At 56.6% G+C, this 21,210-nt stretch overlaps 2 protein-coding genes across 3 annotated transcripts; one reads left to right on the forward strand and one right to left on the reverse strand.

Moving 5' to 3' along the window:
* Nucleotides 1–8: 8 nt before the first annotated feature.
* POLR2I (RNA polymerase II subunit I) lies at nt 9–1,459 on the reverse strand. 2 transcript variants are annotated; one of them, XM_017338167.3, is made up of 7 exons: nt 1,320–1,459; nt 1,009–1,110; nt 877–931; nt 631–704; nt 473–547; nt 314–365; nt 9–107 (listed from the first exon to the last, which is right to left on the reverse strand). In XM_017338167.3, the coding sequence occupies exons 2-7, from the start codon at nt 1,065–1,067 to the stop codon at nt 45–47; spliced, it is 378 nt and encodes a 125-aa protein (XP_017193656.1). In that variant the 5' UTR covers nt 1,068–1,110; nt 1,320–1,459; the 3' UTR covers nt 9–44. The 2 variants fall into 2 exon arrangements, with proteins under 2 accessions (XP_017193656.1, XP_051692052.1); XM_051836092.2 differs by lacking the exon at nt 877–931 and having other exon boundaries at nt 1,320–1,408.
* A 153-nt stretch (nt 1,460–1,612) lies between these two features.
* On the forward strand, nt 1,613–14,093 carry TBCB (tubulin folding cofactor B). The gene is made up of 6 exons (XM_002722231.5): nt 1,613–1,970; nt 2,323–2,466; nt 12,543–12,639; nt 13,220–13,411; nt 13,622–13,694; nt 13,826–14,093. The coding sequence occupies exons 1-6, from the start codon at nt 1,857–1,859 to the stop codon at nt 13,938–13,940; spliced, it is 735 nt and encodes a 244-aa protein (XP_002722277.1). The 5' UTR covers nt 1,613–1,856; the 3' UTR covers nt 13,941–14,093.
* The last annotated feature ends 7,117 nt before the right edge of the window (nt 14,094–21,210 follow it).

The raw sequence follows: 21,210 nt of genomic DNA on the forward strand, positions 1-21,210 counted from the left end.
AAGCGCTGTGCAGTACTTGGCATTTATTACCCGCGGCGCGGCGGTCACTCGGTCCAGCGGTGGCCACAGTGTGGGGCCGTGCACACATAGTAGAGGCGCATGGCGTCCTGGCAGAAACGGGGGCACGCTCAGGGTCGGGAAACAGCACGGGGCACCCCCCCACACACACACTCAACGGGGTCTCGCCCCCAAAGAACGGCCTGGGGAACCTTCCCAAGGCCCAGAGTTCCGGGCCGGCAGGGTCACCCTGGAATTGCGCCCCCCGCCCCTGGGAAGGCCCAAGCCCGTGGCCCGGGAGGCAGGCGACCCTCACCTCGGCCCGAGCGCTGTGGGACTGGAAGAACACCGCCTCCTTGTGGCCGCACCTGGTGGGGGGCGGCTGGGTCACGCAGGGCTCGCCGCGCCCTCCCGCGCCTTTCCCCGCCCACTGAAGACGGCCGCGCCCCCTCCCCGGCACCGGCTCGGCTCTCACTTCTGGCACGGGTGGTCCTCGGTCCGCGGCAGCGTGGGGTCCTGGGACACGTCGGCGATGATCTGGGTCAGCTCGCTGCGGGGAGGGGGCTGCGTGAGTCCCCCCCTCGGCCTCCCGAGCCAACGCCCCCGCCCCCCAGCTGCGGCGCCGCCACTCACTCCACTTCGTGCGTGATTTTGTTGACGTAGATGCAGCTGTTGTCGGCTTCCTGCTGGTAATCACAGTTCCGGCACTGCGGGAGGACGAGTGGGGCGGGAAGGCGGTCACGGGGACGCCCCCGGAGGGCCCGGGGCGGAGGGGAGGGCTGCGGCCGAGACAGGCGGCCGGGTCCACTCGCGGGGTGACGGGGAGGCGACGCCAGGACACGTCGGGGCCAGCGGGGCGCCCCACAGGCCAGGGCTCACCGCGTACAGCAGAATACGGTTTTCCTTATCTTCCTTGGGGTACAGCATGTTGTTACTGTGGGGAAGGGGAGGTCAGAGCTCAGCCCTGGAACCACCCGTCTCTCCCCTCACACGCCGCTCCCCCGGCCTCACCATTCCTGGCAGAATCGAATGCCCACGAATCCAGGCTCGTAGGTCCCGTCCGGTTCCATAGCGACTCGCAGTCGCTCCGCCGTCGGCGCTTGTGCGGCCGCGCTACAGGTGGCGGGAAGGGTCAGTTTTAAGGGCTTCGCCAGACGGGGGCGGAGCGCGTGAAGTGCCGGCCGCGCTACAGGTGGCGGGAAGGGTCAGCTTTAGGGGCTTCGCCAGACGGGGGCGGAGCCGCGTGAAGTGCCGGCCGTGCTACAGGTGGCGGGAAGGGTCAGCTTTAGGGGCTTCGCCAGACGAGGGGCGGAGCCGCCTACCGTGCTGGCTGCCGAGCCGGGGGCCTTGGGGTCCGGCCCCTCCATGCTACGCCCCGAGTGACTGTTTTCCATCTTTACGTGTCTTAGGGCAACTGCTTCCGACTTCTGGACGCCGCCTCCTCAGAACAAGAGCCGGATCCAGGACGACGGGCAATGTCACCCGCGAGGCCCTGAGCAGCACTGGAAGAAGCCATTGCGCTTGGCTCGGCTGAAGGCCGGGTTTAGCCCTGGCGGACGGTCTTGCCAGTCTCTGCCCTCGGCTTCAGCCCCCGCCAGGCCGCCCTGGCCGTTTCCCGGGCCGCGATTGGGAGGACTGTGAACCATGGAAGACCTCTCAGGATTGGCTGGGCCCGTCTAAGACTACGGGAGCGGTGGAGGAGAGACGGCGGGGATTGGCGGAGCCGTCTCGCGGGCGCTCGTGGATTGGTCGGATCCGGGAGCGGGGGCGGGGCTAATAGCCCAGAGGCAGAGGCGGCGTCTGCGGAGCCGGCGTGAGGCGGTGGAACCGGGTCGCGGGCCGTTGCAGGGCGCGGCGAGATGGAGGTGGCGGGGATATCGGCGCCCACGGTGACCATCTTCATCAGCAGCTCCCTCAACAGCTTCCGCTCGGAGAAGCGCTACAGTCGCAGCCTCACCATCGCGGAATTCAAGGTGTGGTCGCGGGGGCGGGGCCTGGAGGGGCGGGGCGAGGTGCAATGGGGGCTCCGCGGGCGTGGGGAGGGGCGAGCGATTATCCGAGCTCGCAGAGCCCAGAGCAGGGCCCCTCGGCCCGAGGGAGCGGCGAGGGGGCTGGGCCCCTGCAGCGCAGGCCGGAGAGAACCCGAGATTCCAGAGAGCAGGGGCGAGGCCGGGGGCTGCGGCCTGAGCAGAGGGGCGGGGCTCCGTGGAGGGGCTTTTGCGGGAGCCCAGGTGGGCGGGCGGTTGTTGACACACGGGGCGGAGCCTCAGGGCTGAGGATGGGGCCTCTGGCACGCTTTCTCCTCATCCGGCCCTTTCCCCGCAGTGCAAACTGGAGCTGGTGGTGGGCAGCCCTGCTTCCTGCATGGAGCTGGAGCTGTATGGAGTCGACGACAAATTCTACAGCAAGTTGGATCAGGAGGATGCGCTGCTGGGCTCCTACCCCGTAGACGACGGCTGCCGCGTCCATGTGAGGCCCACCCCCACCCCACCCCCATCGGGACCCCATCTCTCATCCGTGCATGGATCCGACCCTTGCCGGCTGTGCCTTGCCCTGTGTGATAACCAAGCTAGGCCTTACGGGATCCTCGGAGTGAGCGACCTGTCACCACACAGAGGAGCCCGGGGTAGCTGGGGGCTCCCGGCGGTGGTGCCTGGCTCCACCTGCGATTACCAGAACGGGCTTCTTGGAAGGAAGCACATCTTGAGCTGAGGCCTGACCAGGGAGGAGAGGGTGACCTGGGAGAAAAGGGGGGAAGGCACACGGGGTAGAGGAGCAGAGGTGAGGCTTAGGCAGCCGGACAAGATGGGACAGGTCCAGACGCGGGGAACTTCGTGTGTGTCAGCCGACGTCCTTCTGTCCTCATCCCCTTCCCCATCGCCACCGCCACACACTCAGTCTGCACCAGCCGCATTGCTGCTTACACGTCCCCGGCGAGCCCTACCTCAGGGCCTTTGCATGCACTGGACCCTGTTGTTTATCCGAGCGGTTCTTTTTTTATGTGCCCACGTGACTCCCCCCACCCTTGTAGTCTTCCCTTAAAATGTCACCTTTTGAGTGAAGCCTTCACCCACCGTAGTGTAAAACTTTAAGCTCATTCTTTTCCCTTTTTCCCTTTATTTTAGATTTTTTAGAGTATGTCACCCTCTGACGTACGGTAGGCTTTTCTGATCGGTCTGCTTATTGTCTGCCTGCCCTGATGTCCCCACTCTGGTTCCGTGCTGTGTCCCTGGCACCTGGGCCACTGCTGGCACAGAGAGGTACTCGGTCAACCACTGTTGAATGCTGACTTGAATCCGTGAAGTAAGACTGGGAAGATGGTTTAATCATCCCCGTTTTGCAGGCGAGCAAGCTTGGCTGCAGGATGGGATTTACTGTCTTTGCTAGAAGTGTGACCTCAGTTTGCCTAACTTTGGAAACCAGTCCCCAGATAACCGGTTCACTAAGCATTGCGTTGTGCAGGGGGTGTAGTTCTGAGCCACATATGAGAAGGTCCCTGTTTTAGATCTGTCTACTATGTGAGGTTAACTAAATGATCGCAAGGCCACATGCGAACGGTCAGTGGAGATGAGGGCCATGCGGGAGGAGATAGTGGAACTGGGATTCCCTGTATTGTGGTATCTGACCCATCAATGAGGTCTGGGAGGACTTCCTGGAGGAGGTGCTACGTGAACAGAGACTTGAAAAATAGAGTTAACTGAAGAAAGAGAAAAGGTGCTCTGGAGCGAGGACAGAGCAGGTGCAAACACTGAGGTTGGAGGGAACTCGGAGCACCAGACACTGACGAGCAGAAACTGCTGTGGCGGGAGGAAGTGGAAGCCGGGAAGCGCCCTGGGCCAGGGGGCCCTGCTGCAACTCAGCTGCTCCCAGACTGCACTGCTGCAGGAGGGGAGGGAGCAGGGGGGCCAGGACCATAGCAGTGAGCGGCAGGCTGGGCATGGGGGTGCTCAGGATGGGCGGGCGGCGGCAGGCCCTCCCGGGGCTTGAGGGCAGACGGGCCTCTGGAAGGCTTCCCAGGCCGCTCTAGGAAGCTGCCCCAGAGCCTCTGGGGACTTGTAGTTTTTAAATTCAGGGTTGTTTTCTTACATGTGTAAGAAGTAGTCCTCATCTTAGTAGTTCAGTGGGTTAAGCCACTGTTTGGGAGCCCACACCCAGCACTGGAGTCCTGGCTTCTGCACTTCTAATCCAGCCTCCTGCTGGTGCGCCTGGGAGGCAGCACATGATGGCTCGAGTACTGGGAAGACCCGGATGGAGTTCCAGGCTTCAGGCTTTGGCCCTGGCCCAGTCCTGGCTATTGCGGGTATTTGGAAAATGGACCAGCAAATGAAAGATCTCTCTCTGTTGCTCTGCCTTTCAAGTAAATGAAAATAAACTTTTTTTTTAATCAGACCAATATGTAAGTGTATGTAATTGGTATATTTATAAACTGTTTTCACATAAATACACTGTGGACACAATTTATACTTGTGTTACATTCAGCACTGCATGTTTACATGATGCTTAATGCAACAAAAGATAACAAATGAACTCCTATAATTTCAGCTCAGTGCATAGTGATTTATAGTTTGAAAATGAGCAATTTTTTCGAGCCAAGTAATAAAAATCTTCCAACTACCAATTCACTATTTTGTGCAAAAAAATTTTTAAGACTGCTTAGAAGTGTTTCATTCAGCTTAGTAAGTTTATTCGTGTGTTACTGAAATACAGCTGGGGCCGGTGCCGTGATCAGTAGGTTAATCCCATGTGGACACCGGTTCTAATCCCGGCTGCTCTTCTTCCAATCCAGCTCTCTGCTGTGGCCTGGGAAAGCTCGGCCCCCTGCACCCTCGGGGGAGACTGGGAGAAGCACCTGGCTCCTGGCTTTGGATCGGCGCAGCTCCGGCCGTTGCGGCCATTTGGGGAGTGAACCAACAGAAGGAAAACCTCTCTCTCTGTCTCTCCCTCTCACTGTCTGTAACTCTACCTCTGGAATAAATACATTTTAAAAAAATATTTAAAAAAGAAGAAATACAGTTTTAGATTTTAAAAATTTTAAATTTTTTCACTTTATTTGAAAAACAGAAAGAAGGAGAACTTCTGTCTGCTGGTTTACTCCCTGTTGTCCACAACAGCCGGTACTGGGCCGGACTGAAGCCAGTAGCCCTCAATTCGTATAAAAATCGGGTTTCCACATCGATGGCAGGGCCCCAAGTACTTGAGCCGTCGCTCGCAGCTTCCCAGCGTCCCAGTTGTCAGGAGGTTGAATGGGAAGCGTAGGTGGGGTTCAAGCCCAGGTGCTCCGCTATCAGATGTGGTTGTGGCGTCCCAAGCAACACGTTAACTGCAACAAACACATGCCCCAGTTACAGGTTCTGACACCGAGATAACAGTACTTCTGAGTGTAATCGACCTTGAGTAGTGAATGTTGGTATTTGTTACCAGAAACAAGGTGAGAGAGAGACAGCGAGGAAATCTTCCATCTCCTAGTTCACTCCCCAAATGCCTCCAATAGCCAGAACCGGACCAGTCTGAAGGCAAGAGCTGGGAACTCTATCTGGGTCTCCCACGTGGGTGCAGGCACCCAAGTGCTTGGGCCGTCATCCACTGCCTCCCTAGGCACATGAGCAGGGAGCTGGATCAGAAGTAGAGCAGCTGGGACTCGAACTAGCACTCAGGTATGAGATGCCAGTGTCGTGAGCAGCAGCTTCACCCACCGCGCCACAATGCTGGCCCCAGTCTCATCTTTTCAGGTGAATCAGGATCTCTGGAGGAAATTTTAAAGATAAAAAGCAAACAAAATACTTGCAGGTTTGCTTCAGTAGATTGAAAGTGTTGTCCAGGAACCAGCATTTTTTTTTAAATGTATTTATTTTCATGTTATTTGAAAGGCAGAGAGACAGAGATCTTCCATTTGCCGGTTCACTCCCCAAATACCCACAACAGCCAGTGTGGGCGAGGCTTAGGCCAGGAACCTGGAACCCAACCCAGGTCTCCCGTGGGGCGGCAAGAGCCCTGGCACTTGAGACTGTCGTCTCCCAGAGTGCACATTATGAGGCAGCTGGGACTCAAACAGGCGCCTGATGTGGGCTGCCTGTCCCCTGCAGCTTTTTTTTTTTTTTTAAGAGTTTAAAGAGTTTATTTATTTATTTATTTGAGAGGTAGAGTTACAGACAATGAGAGGGATAAGCAGAAAGTTCTTCCATCCGTTGGTTCACTCCCCAATGGCTGCAATGGTCGGAGCTGTGCTGATCCGAAGCCAGGAGCCAGGTCTGGTCTCCCACATGAGTGCAGGGGCCCAGGGACTTGGTCCATCTTCTACTGCTTTCGCAGGGTAGATTGGAAGAGGAGCAGCTGGTCTCCCTCCTGGTCTCCCACATGAGTGCAGGGGCCTAGGGACTTGGGCCATCTTCTACTGCTTTCCCAGGGTAGATTGGAAGAGGAGCAGCTGGTCTCCCTCCTTGTCTCCCACATGAATGCAGGGGCCCAGGGACTTGGGCCATCTTCTACTGCTTTCCCAGGGTAGATTGGAAGAGGAGCAGCTGGGACTAGAACTGGCGTCCATATGGGATTCCGGCACCGCAGGCAAGAGGATTAACCTAGTGCGCCACAGCGCTGGCCCCCCTGTAGCTTCTTAACCAGTGTGCCAAACGCCTACCCTGGCAACAGCATTATTTATTTATTTTAATTTATTTATGTGAAAGAGGCAGAGGCAGAGACGGAGAGAGAGGTCTTCCATCTGCTGGTTCACTCCCCAGATGGCCGCAACGGCTGCAGCTGCGCCAACCTGAAGCCAGCAGCCAGGAGCTTCCTCCAGGTCTCCCACGTGGGTGCAGGGGCCCAAGGACTTGGGCCATCTTCCTCTGCTTTCCCAGACCATAGCAGAGAGCTGGATGGGAAGTGGAGCCGCTGGGACTTGAACTGGCACCCATATGGGATGCCAGCGCTGCAGGTGGCTGCTTTACCTGCTGTGCCTCACTGCTGGCCCCTGGAACCAGCATTTTAAACAACCAGTTCAACTGGCCCACAACTGCTCTGAGAAACAGTGCACATATTCGAAGGGAGTCAGATATCAGGTCTCATATTCACAGTGAGTAAGTCTGCAGTTATTTAGGGGGCAGTTTTAGTCAAGTGTTTAAGGGCAATACTTGGTCTTTTCAATTAAAATATATATTTCTATTTTTACATATGCGGTCAAAGTCAAGTGAATTGTGAGACCATAATTCACTTACTGAAGAAGGAAAAGGCTCTTTCAAACAAATTATTTAAATTGTGGCATGTGCACTTAGCATTCAGTCTAAATCTAATGTTTTCTCCAAAGTAGCCTGACACGTGGTCAGAGGTGGTGACTCCAGCTCACCAAACGTAACCTGGGTTCAGAAGATACCCGTTCAGGTCAGCCACCTTTCCAGGCTCTGTCCATTCCCTGTGGAGCAAAGTGAGAAGCAGCTGGATTTTAAGACAGTAGGTAGCACTCTTTTTTTTTTTTTTTTTTTTTTTTTTTTTTTTTTACAGGCAGAGTTAGTGAGAGAGAGAGACAGAGAGAAAGGTCTTCCTTCCCTTGGTTCACCCCCCAAGTGGCTGCTACAGCCGGCGCGCTGTGCCAGTCCGAAGCCAGGAGCCAGGAGCCAGGTGCTTTTCCTGGTCTCCCATGGGGTGCAGGGCCCAAGGACCTGGGCCACAGCAGAGAGCTGAACTGGAAGAGGAGCAACCGGGACAGAATCCGGCGCCCCGACCGGGACTAGAACCCAGGGTGCCAGCGCCGCAGGTGAAGGATTAGCCTAGTGAGCCACGGCGCCGGCCCAGATAGCACACTCTTGATTTTAAACAATGAAAGGTCATATTTCCCTCATAAATTCCTGCACAGAATATCTGGAAAAAATTCTAGGGACCGGCACTCTGGCACAGCAGGTTAAACTACCGCCTGCAACACAGGCATCCCATATGGGCACCAGTTCAAGTCCTGGCTGCTCCACTTCCAATTCGGGTCCCTGCCAATGCACCTGGGAAGGCAGCAACAGTGGCCTGAGTACTTGAACTGCCACCCACGTGGGAGACCCAGTTGGAGTTCCTGGCTCCTGGCCTCAGCCTGGCCCATCCCTGGCTGTTGCAGCCATGTGGGGAGTGAGCCAGCAGATGGAAGATCTTGATCTCAGTCTCTCTCTCTGTAACTCTGCCTCTCAAATAAATAAATATAAATCTTTAAATAAAAAAAAAAAGCTGTAGACAACATTAAAGGCCTCATGCTGTCATTTTGTTAAACTGTTTACTAATTTTCTGCCATTCATTGGCTAAAAAGTGGGTGGCTGGGGCACCTCAGTGAGGGGTTTTCAGACGCACGGAAGCTGCGTCTCAGTCCGTGACGACTGCCAGCATGTGGCGAATACGTAGGCACGCTGCGTGGGTGACAGCCCCACCTTCTCTGCCAGCCTGTACTAGTAGATGCAGTCGACTTTGAGCCCCAAAAGTTACGTTAGCAACAAACAAGGAAATGGAGTATGTTGTTGGAAGAGCCCATCTGGCATCTGGCCCACCCGGCCCATGTGTAAGGTGCCATTTCCCGTGGGTGCGCTCTCCTGCCACACTTACTACAGAAAGGGACAGAGCCCCCGCCCTCCAGTCCATTCCCCAGCTGCCTATGGCAGCTGGGCCTGGGCAAAGGCCGAAGCAGGGAGGTCTCCACGTGGGTGGCAGGAACCCAGTTACTGAGCCATCACTGTTTAGCAGGAAGCAGGAGTCAAGAACCCAGGCACTCCTCTAGGCATGCAGGCGGTTCCTAAGCACCAGCCCAGAGGCCCACCCCATTAGGTTCCTCACAAAGGCGCATGTCTGCTCGTCTCCAGGGACCCATGGGATTAAACAAGTGGCACTGCTTCTTAACTTAGCAATAAAAGGCTGTTACCCCAAACCGATGATGCATTGCCAGAAAGGCAAGTCACTTCCTAAGTAAGAAAATGAAACACTCAAGAAGCTAAAAAATTCATACTAATTTCTAACCACTTAGAGCAGGTGGGGAACCTTGTCTCTGCCAAGGGCCATTTGGGTATTTATAACCTCATTCGCAGACCATGCAAAGTCATCAACTTAGGGGTTAGCTTGCTGGAGAGCCGCTGGATTTCGGGGTTGCCGTGGTGGGGCCGACCAAGTGCTTTTGCGGGCCTGAGACAGCCCAGGGCTGGACATTGCCCAGCCCTGACTGAGCGTCTAGACTCTGACGATACTCACACTTTTTCCAGTTGACAAGTGATTCAAAGCCAGAATAGTGACCTTGAAAACTGGAAGTTGAAAAGTTGTGTATACTCATAACTATTGAAACAAGCGGCATTACACCCAGTCCTCGGAGAGAAGAGGAGGCTTTCCTGAGTATCAGGGGACACCATCCTGGCCTGAGAGAGCCCAGTGGTAGGAGGCACTGTCCTTGCACTCATGCTTGACTCCACTGTAGGCCAACGGTGCGGGACAGGGGAAGAAAGCACACATCAATTCGACTTTGCTTAGCTGGCGTGGCAGTCAGCCACGTTTCTCGCCAGTTCCCTTCTTGCTGCTCCCTTTCCAGCTCTTTTTGCCTCTTCTGTTGCAGTGTAAGTGCTATTCTATTTTAATTGATATTTTCATTTTATTTGAAAGGTAGAGAGAAGTAGTCCATTTGTTGGTTCATTCCCCAAATGTCCCGTGTCCAGGCCAAGTCTAAGCCAGGAACCAAGAACTCCATCCCGTGTCTCACTTGGATGGTAGGGACCCAAGTACTTGAGCCATCATCTGCTGCCTCCCAGAGGGTGCATTTGCAGGAAGCTGGTGGGAAACACAGCAGCTGGGACTCAAACCAGGCACTTGTGTGTGGATGCAGGTGTCCCAAGCAGCGACTTAACCACTGGACCCCAATGCTCACCCGAAAAGTGCTCTTTATAGCAATTTCCATGTCTTCTCATGAAGCATCAGAATCTCTCTTCTTATAGTCACAAGCTTTCGTGATGGTGGCCAGAGAACAAAGTGTTGCTATCCAGCACAGAGGGGCATTCTTGACATTTTGAAGTCTCTGTGTCTAGTAACGCAGCTTGCTCGTGAGTGGCCGGAGGCCTGGTCTGGTTCTCTGAGGCTCTGGCAAGCAGGGAGGAGGGAGCAGCCTTGTGCCTGGTGCTCCTCAGCTTGGTCTTCTCCAGGCGGCTCCTCTCAGCCCTTCACAGAGAAGGCGCCCTGGCCCCCAGGCTGATGGGAGGCCCAGAGCAGCCCATCTGGGGCCAGGGGCCCAGGGACACTCAGGTCCCCCTCCCTGGGACAGTCATGTGGACCAGCAGATACAAGAAGGAGGCACCCAGAATCCAGCTGATAAAAAGAGGCCATGGGATGTTTATTTTTTCTAAAAATTTTTCTGTTTATAAGTATCATCCATGGTTACTGCTTAAAGGACACAGCTTCAAACTTCTAAAAAGTCCCTAACACAGAAAGTAGAAATTCTTTTTTTTTATTTTTTAAGATTTATTTGTTTGGGCCGGCGCCACGGCTCAATAGGCTAATCCTCAGCCTGCGGCGCCGGCACACCGGGTTCTAGTCCCGGTCTGGGCGCTGGATTCTGTCCCGGTTGCCCCTCTTCCAGGCCAGCTCTCTGCTGTGGCCAGGGAGTGCAGTGGAGGATGGCCCAGGTCCTTGGGCCCTGCACCCCATGGGAGACCAGGATAAGCACCTGGCTCCTGGCTTCGGATCAGTGCGGTGCGCCGGCCACGGCGGCCATTGGAGAATGAACCAACGGCAAAGGAAGACCTTTCTCTTTGTCTGTCTCTCTCTCACTGTCCACTCTGCTTGTCCAAAAAAAAAAAAAAAAAAAAAAAAAAAAAGAAAGGAAAGAAAAGAAAAAGATTTATTTGTTTGAAAGGCAGAATGACAGAGAAAGATCTTCCATCTGGTGGTATACTTCCCAAATTGTGGCAACAGCCAGGGGTTGGCCCAGGCAGAAGCCAAGAACCCAGAACTCCACATCCTTGTCTCCCCCATGGTGGCAGGGACACAGGCACTTAGGCCACCTTCTACTGCTTTCCCAGGCACATTAGCAGGTAGCGGGATTGGAAGCAGAGCAGCAGGGACTGGAACTGGCACCCCAGATATGCAATGCTGGCATCCAAGGCGGTGACTTAACTCACTGTATCACAGTACTAGCCCCCAAAAAACAGGATTTAAAAAAAAATTACTTGAACTTGAAAGTGTTAACAGAGAGAGAGAGATCTTCCATCCACTGGTTCACTCCCCAAATGACCACAACGGCCAGGGCTGGGGCAGGCCAAAGCCAGGAGCTTCCTCCGGGTCTCCCCCATGGGTGCAGGAACCCAAGCAGTTGGGCCATCAGCTGCTGCTTTCTCCGGCGTGTTAACAGGGAGCTGGATTGGAAGTGGAGCAGCTGAATCTTGGACCAGCGCCCATACGGGATGCCAGTGTCGCAGGTGGTGACTTTACCTGCTGCACCACAGCGATGGCCCCAAAACAGAAATTCTGAATGACCCTTGGCCCAAAGGCCATTTCCATTTTGCCATGTTAGCCCAGTGGTTCAGGCCTAATACCCTGGGGCTGTCCTTGACCCCTCTTTTTCCCTCATACCCCCATGTGGTCTCAGCAAACCTGGTTGGCTCCACCTACAGGATCTACGCAGTCTAAGCTCTTTTCTCCTCCACTGCCCCCACTGTGGCCCCGCCTCCATCCCCTCCCACCCAGACATCCCAGTAGCCTCGTCCCTGGCCCCGTGCTCCCACCCATGCCCCAGCAGTCTGCTCCCCACCTGCAGCCAGAGGGAGCCTGCGAACCCTGAGTCCTCTGCGAGCCATCGCTGCGCTCACGCCAGGTAAATGCCACGAAGCCTACAGCCATCTGTTGTGCCTCCACTCTCCATCCCACCCACGCTGGCCCCTCTGCTGTGCCTGCAGCAGATAGGAGACGTACCTACCCATGACCCCTGCCCTGCTGTTCCTTCCTGGAGGCCTTGGCTCAAGCATCCCCTCCTTGTGGAAGGTCGCTGTGACCACCCTCGTGGCTCCTCACTTCTCCCTGCGTTTAACATGAGTGCCTGTGCGTGTGTGTTCCGTCTCCTCCCAGCAGAGAGGCCACCGCCTGAGGGCAGGGGAGCATCTGGTTTTGCCCCGTGTCCCCAGGGCCCAGCACAGGGCCTAGGGGTGCCTCGGAGGCGCTCAGTAGGCACTGAGTGAAGGAGTATTGGGGTGGTAGCACAGGGGGAGATGCTCTGGGCTCCGGAGCGTGGGCCAGTGCAGGCAGCTCCCAGAGGGCTGTGAACGGGACCCTGAGCGCTGCCAGCTGGGCTGGTGATTGTAGAGCCATCAGCAATGTGAGGGACATCACAGTTGGCTGCAGCCTCCAGGGGCTTGGAGGGAGGGGGGACACGGTGTGTGGAGCCCACTCCAGCCCTCCTGCCGGGCTCAGGTGAAGAGAGAAGGCTGGGGTACAGGTGAGGAGAGACGAGTGTGTCTTCCCAGAGGAACGTCTGTAGAATGTTCCAGTGTGCGACCACAGCCGGCATGCCAGGCCTCCCCTGCCAACTGATCCCTACTCATTGCCATGCCTCACCACAGGTCATTGACCACAGCGGCGCCCGCCTCGGGGAGTACGAGGACGTGTCCAGGGTGGAGAAATACAAGATCTCACAAGAAGCCTATGAACAGAGGCAAGGTATGGAGCTCCGGAGGGACTGGGGGCAGCGGGGTGGGGGTGGGGCAGGAGCATAGACAGGGGCATTGCTAGAGAGATCGTGTGGGCAGGGCCACTGAGGGCTTGGGAGCAGGCAGGCGGGTGAGGTTGATGGAGGGCACCGATGGGCACATGGGGGCAGTCGAGGCAGATGGTACAGGGCAGGAATTGGGGCAGGGGGTGGGCAGGCAGGCAGACTGGGGAAGTGGAGGGAGGCATGACAGGACCGTGTGCTGGGGGAGTGGTCGGGGTGAGGCGGAGGCGCGGGGTGGTGCAGGTGGATGCTGTGGGGGGACAGAACACCAGCGACTGTGGAGCAGAACGGGCAGCGTGGCAACACGTGCGGTGGGAAAGACGGGGGCTTCAGGGCTGGATGAGGCCGACATGGGGGTAGAGGACCAGGTGCGACCATGGGGTCACGTGACAGGCTGGAGGCCTGGGGAGAGGCCAAGGCCTGGTGGGGGACTTGGGGGCCCGCGGAAGGGTCTCCCCGGCTGCCCCTGGCTGAGGCAGCAGCCTGGCCCTAGAGCCCACGCTGACCCCGCCCCCGCCCCGCCCACAGACTCAGTGCGCTCCTTCCTGAAGCGCAGCAAGCTAGGCCGCTACAACGAAGAGGAGCGAGCCCAGCAAGAGGTGGAGGCCGCCCAGCGCCTCGCCCAGGAGAAGGACCAAGCCAGCGCCATCTCCGTGGGCAGCCGCTGCGAGGTGCGCGCGCCCGGACAGTCCCCTCGCAGGGGCACCGTCATGTATGTCGGTGAGTGGCCCGCAGGCCTCCCGGGGCTCGAGGTGGGGAGGCACAGGCGCATCTCTGAGGCCTCAGGCGCTCTGCTTTGCTGGGGTGACCCAGTCCGTCAGCTGACAGTGACGGTGGAGCCGGAGGGCTGTGGGGCGGGACAGGCTTGATGGGCAGGCGCTAATCCCGGGCAGGCTGTGTCCAGAGGTTTCACTGCTTCTCCCCTGGTAGGACTCACAGATTTCAAGCCTGGCTACTGGATCGGTGTCCGTTACGATGAGCCACTAGGGAAAAACGATGGCAGGTAACCAGTGTTCCCGGTGTGAGGCGTGCGTGTGTGTCTGTGCTGCTGGGTGAGCCTGCCCGTCCTAGCGTGTGGAGTGGGAGCCATGTGCGTAATCTTCTGACCACTGCCTCTCCCATCATGCCCTGCAGTGTGAATGGGAAACGCTACTTCGAATGCCAGGCCAAGTACGGTGCCTTTGTCAAGCCATCAGTCGTGACGGTGGGGGACTTCCCAGAGGAGGACTACGGGCTGGATGAGATGTGACCCCAAGGACGGGCACCCCACTCCAGCTCCTCAGTTGCCCCTCATGGACCCCACTGTGTGTGTGCCTGCGGCCTTTCCCTGCCTCGTTTTAATCTGGAGAATTAAATGCCATTGACTTTTGAGACTCATACATTAAATTCCCCAGAAACCTGGGAGGTGTGCAGGAGTCAGTGATTTGGGGAGGGGCTGGGGCCAGCCAGGTAAGCAAGGGTGAAACTGGGGCTTGGGCGAAGTTGAGGTTGGGCAGGGTGAGGCTGGAGGCCCGTGAGCTTGTCCTTTACTACGTAACGTAATGTTCTGCGGCTGTAACAGACCCCAAGTAACAGCAGCTTCAACCAGGTGAAAGTTTATTTCTGTTTGCTGTCTAGTTCCACGCAGTCACCAGGAGCTAACGGGACCAGGCCCCCTGTCAGAGCCAGTCTCCATCTCCTTATTTTCTTGCTCTCCTGTCTCCTCCTCGTGACTCCCACTTTATTTGTTCCATCCGCAGAAGAATGGGAAGGGAGAGGCTATGCCTTTGAGGAAGATGTGTGGTTCATGGACCAGGATTTGGCCCTGACTGTATGCAACTGCAGAGATGTCTGGGGAGTAGTCTGTCAGCCAAGTTTCACTTTGTTTCTCTTCTTAAGATTAGTTTTGTTTTAGTTGAAAGGCAGAGTGACAGAGAGAGAGGGAGAGACAGAGAGAAGGAAATCTTCCATCTGCTGGTTTACTCCCCAAATGGCCATGATGGTTGAGGCTGGGCCAAGCTGAAGCCAGGAGCCTGGAGCTTGCTCCAGGTCTCCCACAGGGGTGACAGGGATCCAGTACTTGGCCATCCTCCACTGCCTTCCCAGGTGCAGCTAGCCAGGAGCTGGGTCAGAAGCAGAGCGGCTGGCACTCAAACTGGCACCCGTGTGAGATGCCAACATCACAGGCCGTGGCCTAACCCACTGTGCCACAGCGCCACCTCAGTCATTTAATCTTTTATTTATTTTTTAAAGATTTACTTATTTGAAAGGCAGAGTTACAAGAGAAGCAGAGAGAGAGAAGTCTTCCATCTGCTGGTTCACTCCCCAAATGACCGCAATTGCCAGGGCTGGGCCAGGGTGAAGCCAGGAGCTTCATCCGGCTCTCCCACGTGGGCGCAGGGCCCCAAGCACTTGGGCCATCTTCTGCTGCTTTCCCAGGCGGTCAGCAGGGAGCTGGATAGGAAGTGGGGCAGTGGGTTCTGGGAGGCCTGCACTGCAGGCGGTGGCTCCAGCTACGCCACAGCGCCGGCCTTTCATTTTTTTAAAGGAATAAAAGGCTTTAGAAGTTACATGAAGTTGGTCTGCGTAGCACTGTGGAGCCTGGCAAGAGACACTGTGCCTTCAGGTCTGTGACATTTGTGTGCAGCCCCTGTGTTCTGAGGGCCTGGAGTCACCGCGGGTGTGCCTGTGTGACAGGAAAATCCCTTAGCAGCTTCTGGAAGGGGTTCTCGGCGGGATGACTGTCACCCCCAGCAGGAGTGATGATGCTGCAATTACCAACCTGCCCAAGAAAGGTGCTTTAGGAAAGGACCCCAGGCTTAGGCCCCTCAGGTCAGAGAACTGCCAGAACAAGGAGCAGTAAAGATGCACCCCCATCCGGGGGTTGGGGGACGCTGTGGCACAGCTGGTTAAAGCCCCAGCCTGCAGCACCGGTTTCCCATTTGGACGCTGGTTTGAGTCCTGGCTGCTCCACTTCCTTTCCAGCTCCCTGCTAATGCTCCTGGGAAAGCAGTAGAGGATGGCCTAAGTCCTTGGGCCCCTGCACCCATGTGGGAGGCCCGGAGGAAGCTTCTGGCTTTGGATCAGCTCAGCTCTGGCCATTGTGGCCATCTGAGGAGTGAACCAGCCTCTCCTTTTCTCTCTGTGTAATTCTTTCAAGTAAATAAATAAATCTAAAAAAAATTCAATCTTGGGGCCGGCGCTGTGGCACAGTGGGTTAACACTCTGGCCTGAAGCGCCAGCATCCCAAACTGGCACCGGTTCTAGTCCCAGCTGCTCCTCTTCCGATCCAGCTCTCTGCTATATCCTGGGAAAGCAGTAAAAGATGACCCAAGTCCTTTGGCCCCTGCACCCACGTGGGAGACCCGGAAGAAGCTCCTGGCTCCTGGCTTCGGATCGGCCCAGCTCCAGCCGTTGCCGCCACCTGGGGAGTGAAGCAGCGGATGGAAGACCTCTCTCTCTACCTCTACCTCTAACTCTGTCTTTCAAATAAATAAAATCAATCTTTAAAAAAATCAATCTTTAAAAATGAATAACTATCATCTCCCTCCTATTACACAAGCAGGATTACACAAGTAAGTTGAAATCTGTAATCAGATTTAAGAAAATCCATAATCACTAGTAGAGTAAGAACAGATAAGCCGCTCTCAGATCAGTGGGAAAATTTTAAAAAAAGAGGAGCTCAAGTAATTCACTTGGCAAAGGTCAAAAAGCAAATGAGAATGCAGGGAATGATTTTAAAAAGGAAAGCATTCAGCCAGCACTGTGGCGTAGCAGGTTAAAGCCTTGGCCTGCAGCACCGGCATCCCATAAGGGCGCCAGTTCAAGTCCCGGTTTCTCCACTTCCGATCCAGCTCCCTGCTGATGCACCTGGGAGAGTGCTTGGGCCCCTGCACCCAAGTGGGAGACCCGGAAGAAGCTCCCGGCTCCTGGTGGTTTTGGATCAACCCAGCTCTGGCCATTGTGGTCATTTGGAGAGTGAACCAGTGGATGGAAGACCTCTGTCTCTACCTCTCTAACTCTGCCTTTCAAATAAAGAAAACTTTAAAAAAAGGGAGCCAGATTTCTTTAAAAAAAAAAAAAAAAAGGCCCCAGCTTCCAAGCCAAGAGCTACCTACATCCAATTCATGGGTGTTTGCAGCCTCAGGCCTGACAGAGAGGGGTCCCAAAAGCATGGGGTGCAAACTGTGCCAGCGAGCAGTGTGCCGGCTATCGGGGAAGAGCCGGATGTGGGGCGTGGGGATGTTTGCATAGGAGTCACCTGAACCAAAGGAGAGGGCTGGCTGAGCCGGAAGTCGCCCCTTTAGAGACCCCTCGGCAATGAAAGCACCCCTGGTTCTGGCGCTGCGCTAAATCCTTAGAGATTCACATGCCAGTGGCCCCTTGCGTTACCTGTGCACCACTCACAGATGCCGATTCAATTGGTTGAGAGCCAGGCAGCCCTGGTCCGCACCCCAGCTCTGTCGCTGAGCGGCCGCGAGCCGGGACAAGCAGCATTCCCCCTCTCTGGGCTTCGGCCTCATTCCTGTAACGCGAGGCCGAAAACAGCACCTCAGACACCCGTGCGAGGGCTGAGTGGGCTGACGCGTGGGACGCTCACGTAACGGCCCGGAGTGGCTGTGCTGGTTTCATCTAATCCTCACAGCGAGCCTCGTCCCCACCCTCTTCACGGTTTCTCCCCTTCCCACCCTATCCCGCTCTTCCCGGCCTCCCACCAGGGAAAGGATTCCCGCCCCAGGTCCTGCTTCCCGGGTTCCCTCCGCGTCCGCAGCGTCGGCCATTACCGACCACCTGCCACGAGGGGGCAGCAGCGCGCCGCTCAGCCGCTGCACGCGGTGCCGTGCGAGGCGCGCGGTCTCGCGGGCGGCTGGGCCAGAGCCTTCAGCTTGGTGCTCTGCGCAGACCGCGTTTCCCAGAAAGCCGTGTGACATCCTCAGCCCCCTCCTGCTCGAGTCTGGGAGCTTGGGTCTTGCTCCCTAGGCTGCTCGGGGGATGGTGGGATGGAGCGACTCGGCCCCGCAGCACAAGGAGGGCGTTGGTGCGCAGGCGCGGGCGGCCTGGCGCCGGTCAGCTCCCAGAAGGGGAGCAGGGCCACCTGCTGAGAGAAACCCGAGGAACTCCTGTCCTGGAGTGGGCCTGTGCATTCCTGCATCTTAACCATTCGCTTCCCGTGCCCCTGCAACAGTGCTGTGAGGTCTTAGACTTCCTCCCGTAACTCGCTCTGGGGCCAGTGTTCAGCACAGAGATTACGATGTCCCTTGGCACTCTTATGTCCCCTTTGAGAGGGCCCGGTTCCGCCTCCTATTCCAGCTTCCTGCTCGCGTGTGCCCTGGCTCACGCACTTGGGTCCCTGCCACCCACATGGGAGACCCAGAAGGAGGCCCCAGCTGCTGCCGTCCACCTGGCCTAGTCCTGGCTGCTGTGGACATCCGGGCAGTGAGCCCCCCGGTGGGAGAGCTGCCTGTCCCTGTCTCTCTTTCCCCCAAATAAACAACCACTTAAAAATTAACTCGCTGAATTGAGGAAGTGGTGTAAGCTGGCCCCCATAAATTACTCATGAGGGTGTTTCTCTCCGAGGACTTCTCAGGGAACCCCAGCCTTGAGCTGTTAGTGACCAAAAGAGGGCCCGAGCACACCGAGCGGCCAGGGACCGGCACGGCTGGGCATGCACGCCGCAGCCCCAGCTGCAGCCTGTGAGAACCTTTACCCCAAACACTGCAAGGAGCATGAGAATCCAGCAGTAGCCGCCCAGCCGCTTGCCCTGCGCTTGGCCATGAACACCCACCTTCTGCCACGCGTCAGAGATTGGCTCGCTGGGCTGCGGGCACGCGCATGGACCCACATGCAGGGGGCTCTGCACGTCCAAGCTCAGTTCTCCCGCCAGGCCAAGGCATGAGGTGACCCCGTCTTCAGGGAGCTGAGAACTCAACCCAGGGACTCTGGCAATGAGACAGGGAGGCAGAGGAAGCGGGTAGCCCCCAGACAGAGTAGCCCTGTTCTCCAAAGACCTATAGGGTATCCATTCAGTCCTCTTGATCTGAAGATAAACCGACCCCCTGCCCGGACCTGGCTCATAACAGTTGAGGGGGCCGAGGATGACCTAGATTGACTTCTAGTTTATCCTGTGTTCACTGTACCTCATTAGCATCTAATGACACAGCTCCCACCCAGCATCGCTGACATGAAACGCTGGGCCATAAAAGGAACAAAGAGGGGCGGCAGCTAGCTCCCAGAAGAACCATGAATATTCCTCCCCCTTATTAGGACATGGCTCCCCTTTATTAGAATGTACCTCCCAGCTGGCGCCGCGGCTCACTAGGCTAATCCTCTGCCTTGCAGTGCCAGCACACCGGCTTCTAGTCCCGGTCGGGGCGCCGGATTCTGTCCCGGTTGCCCCTCTTCCAGGCCAGCTCTCTGCTGTGGCCAGGGAGTGCAGTGGAGGATGGCCCAAGTCCTTGGGCCCTGCACCCCATGGGAGACCAGGATAAGTACCTGGCTCCTGCCATCAGATCAGCGCGGTGCGCGGGCCGCAGCGCGCCGGCCGCGGTGGCCATTGGAGGGTGAACCAACGGCAAAGGAAGACCTTTCTCTCTGTCTCTCTCTCTCTCACTGTCCACTCTGCCTGTCAAAAAAATTTTTTTTTAATTTTATTTTACCTATTTAAAAGGCAGAGAGATGGGGCAGAGTGGTGCGGATCACTCTGGCATGAAAACTGAGGGCCATTAACCCAGGGGGGTGGTGACTTGGGATGGAGGAGCCGAGGGCCGAGCGACGCAATCAGCTGTACGCAGCAGAGGGACAGGGCTGCCCGGCTGCCACTCAGGGCTGCAGGAACAAAGTGGGGAGGGGATGTCAGCCATGTCCCCGGAGATTAGTCACTCACTAGACTAGCTGCAGACACAGAGGAATTGTCCAGCCGCGGGGCCGGAGCTATGCAGGAGGCACAACCACAGGGAGAAACGGAAAATTACCCTCGAGGAGGAAAATCACCAGGGCCTCTTGCTCCTGCCCCCCCCCCCCCGTCTCTCACCTGTGCTTCCATTGGCTCAGCCCCCAGTGAACCCCAGTGAAAGGGGCGCCTAGGAGCTGCAGCCCTGGTTACAGCAGACAGGAAAGGGCATGGAGCCGTCGGGCCCAGAGCGGCAGAGTGCGTCTCCAGCGCCTACCCCAGGCCCAGGCCGCTGCTTACAGTATGTGGCCTCTTTAGGGTGAGAGTTAGGGGCTGCGTTTATAACTTCTGTTGCGGTGGGTTTATTTATTTCTTTAGAAATGTATTTATTTGAAAGGCAGGGTAACAGAGAAACAGAGAGAGAGATCCATCTTCCATCCCCTGGTGCACACCCCAAATGGCCACAACAGCCAGGGCTGGATCAGAGGCCAAAAACTCCATCCGGGTCTCCGATGTGGGTGCAGGGGCCATCCTCTGCTTTCCCAAGTGCATTAACAGGTAGCTGGATCAGAAGCCAGGCAGTCAGCTCTTGAACCAGCGCTCTGATACGGGATCCAGTGTTGCATACAGCGGCATCACAGCACCAGCCCCACAGGTGGTGATGGGTTTACAGTGTGCCCACAAAGCACTTAGTTCTGTTTCTCTTTAAGAGCCCTCCCCTCGAGTGTAGGCCTCACCAGGCTGGCTATCCGAGGTGACTCAGCTTGGCTGCCGGCTGGGCTCTGGGGCTGTAACCAGAGCACCTCCATGCGGCCTTCCCAGCCGGGCGGTCTCAGCAGCAGCTGAACTATTTATTCCTGGCTTTCTCCCGAGGGAGTGTCAGGGGAGAAGCAGGCAAAATCCGCCTGGCCTTTTGTAACCCAGCCTTGGAAGCTCCCGGTGCTGCTGTTGACCAGAGTGGTCACCAACCACGCAGGTGTAAGAAGCGAGCACGTAGCTCGTATCTCTCGATGCGGGGAAAGTCACTCTCAAATGAAGAACTATCAGGAACACTTTGCAAATGACATGTTGAAGGTCGTGGGAGAGTGCTCAGAGCATATGTTAAAGGGCCCTGTAGGTTCCGTGGGATTTCATATAAACCCCATAACACAACTCGGGATGTCAGTGGATTAAAGAAACTAGGATTGTGTTTCTTCCAAGGCAGCCTGAGCAGGGCTGGTTTCAAGGCTTCTTGGCACCCAGCACCCACACTTCTTCCTCCTGTCTGCCTGGAGCATGGGGCGAGCACCCAGGGCTGGGTGATCCAAGATGGCTGCCAGCCCAGCCACGTTCCGGGCGGTGAGAAGGAGAAAGAGGAAATGGAGACTCACTCCGCCACTTCTCCAGAGCACGGGCGCACGAGAAATGGAAGCCCCGCCTTCCTGTCTGATTTATTCACTGAGGATGAGGGTCACTGAGAGCAGCTGTGTCATTCCGCTGTGTCACGTCAGGTCCCAGGTGCGCCGCCGAGGGCGTGCAGCTGCTCACTGCCGAGTCATGCAGACTCTCAGCAGAAGAGAGCAGGATGCAAATTTGCATGTGCAGGCTGGTCAAAAATGCCTTACCGTGTTCCCAGGAAAAAAGCCGAGGAGAAATCTAACGAGAGGCTATG

The sequence above is a fragment of the Oryctolagus cuniculus genome, chromosome 18 (assembly GCF_964237555.1).
Source record: "Oryctolagus cuniculus chromosome 18, mOryCun1.1, whole genome shotgun sequence".
NCBI lineage: Eukaryota > Metazoa > Chordata > Mammalia > Lagomorpha > Leporidae > Oryctolagus > Oryctolagus cuniculus.

Excerpts from the sequence above, each read along its gene's own strand:
- POLR2I (XM_051836092.2), bottom strand. The coding sequence starts at position 1,391 with ATGGAAAACAGTCACTCGGGGCGTAGCATGGAGGGGCCGGACCCCAAG. Across the intron at positions 366-472 it reads GAGGACCACCCGTGCCAGAA|GTGCGGCCACAAGGAGGCGG; the intron begins GTGAGAGCCGAG and ends GCCCCCCACCAG. Across the intron at positions 108-313 it reads CCCACAGCGCTCGGGCCGAG|GACGCCATGCGCCTCTACTA; the intron begins GTGAGGGTCGCC and ends CGTTTCTGCCAG.
- TBCB (XM_002722231.5), top strand. The coding sequence starts at position 1,857 with ATGGAGGTGGCGGGGATATCGGCGCCCACGGTGACCATCTTCATCAGC. Across the intron at positions 13,412-13,621 it reads GGGCACCGTCATGTATGTCG|GACTCACAGATTTCAAGCCT; the intron begins GTGAGTGGCCCG and ends CTCCCCTGGTAG. Across the intron at positions 13,695-13,825 it reads CTAGGGAAAAACGATGGCAG|TGTGAATGGGAAACGCTACT; the intron begins GTAACCAGTGTT and ends CATGCCCTGCAG.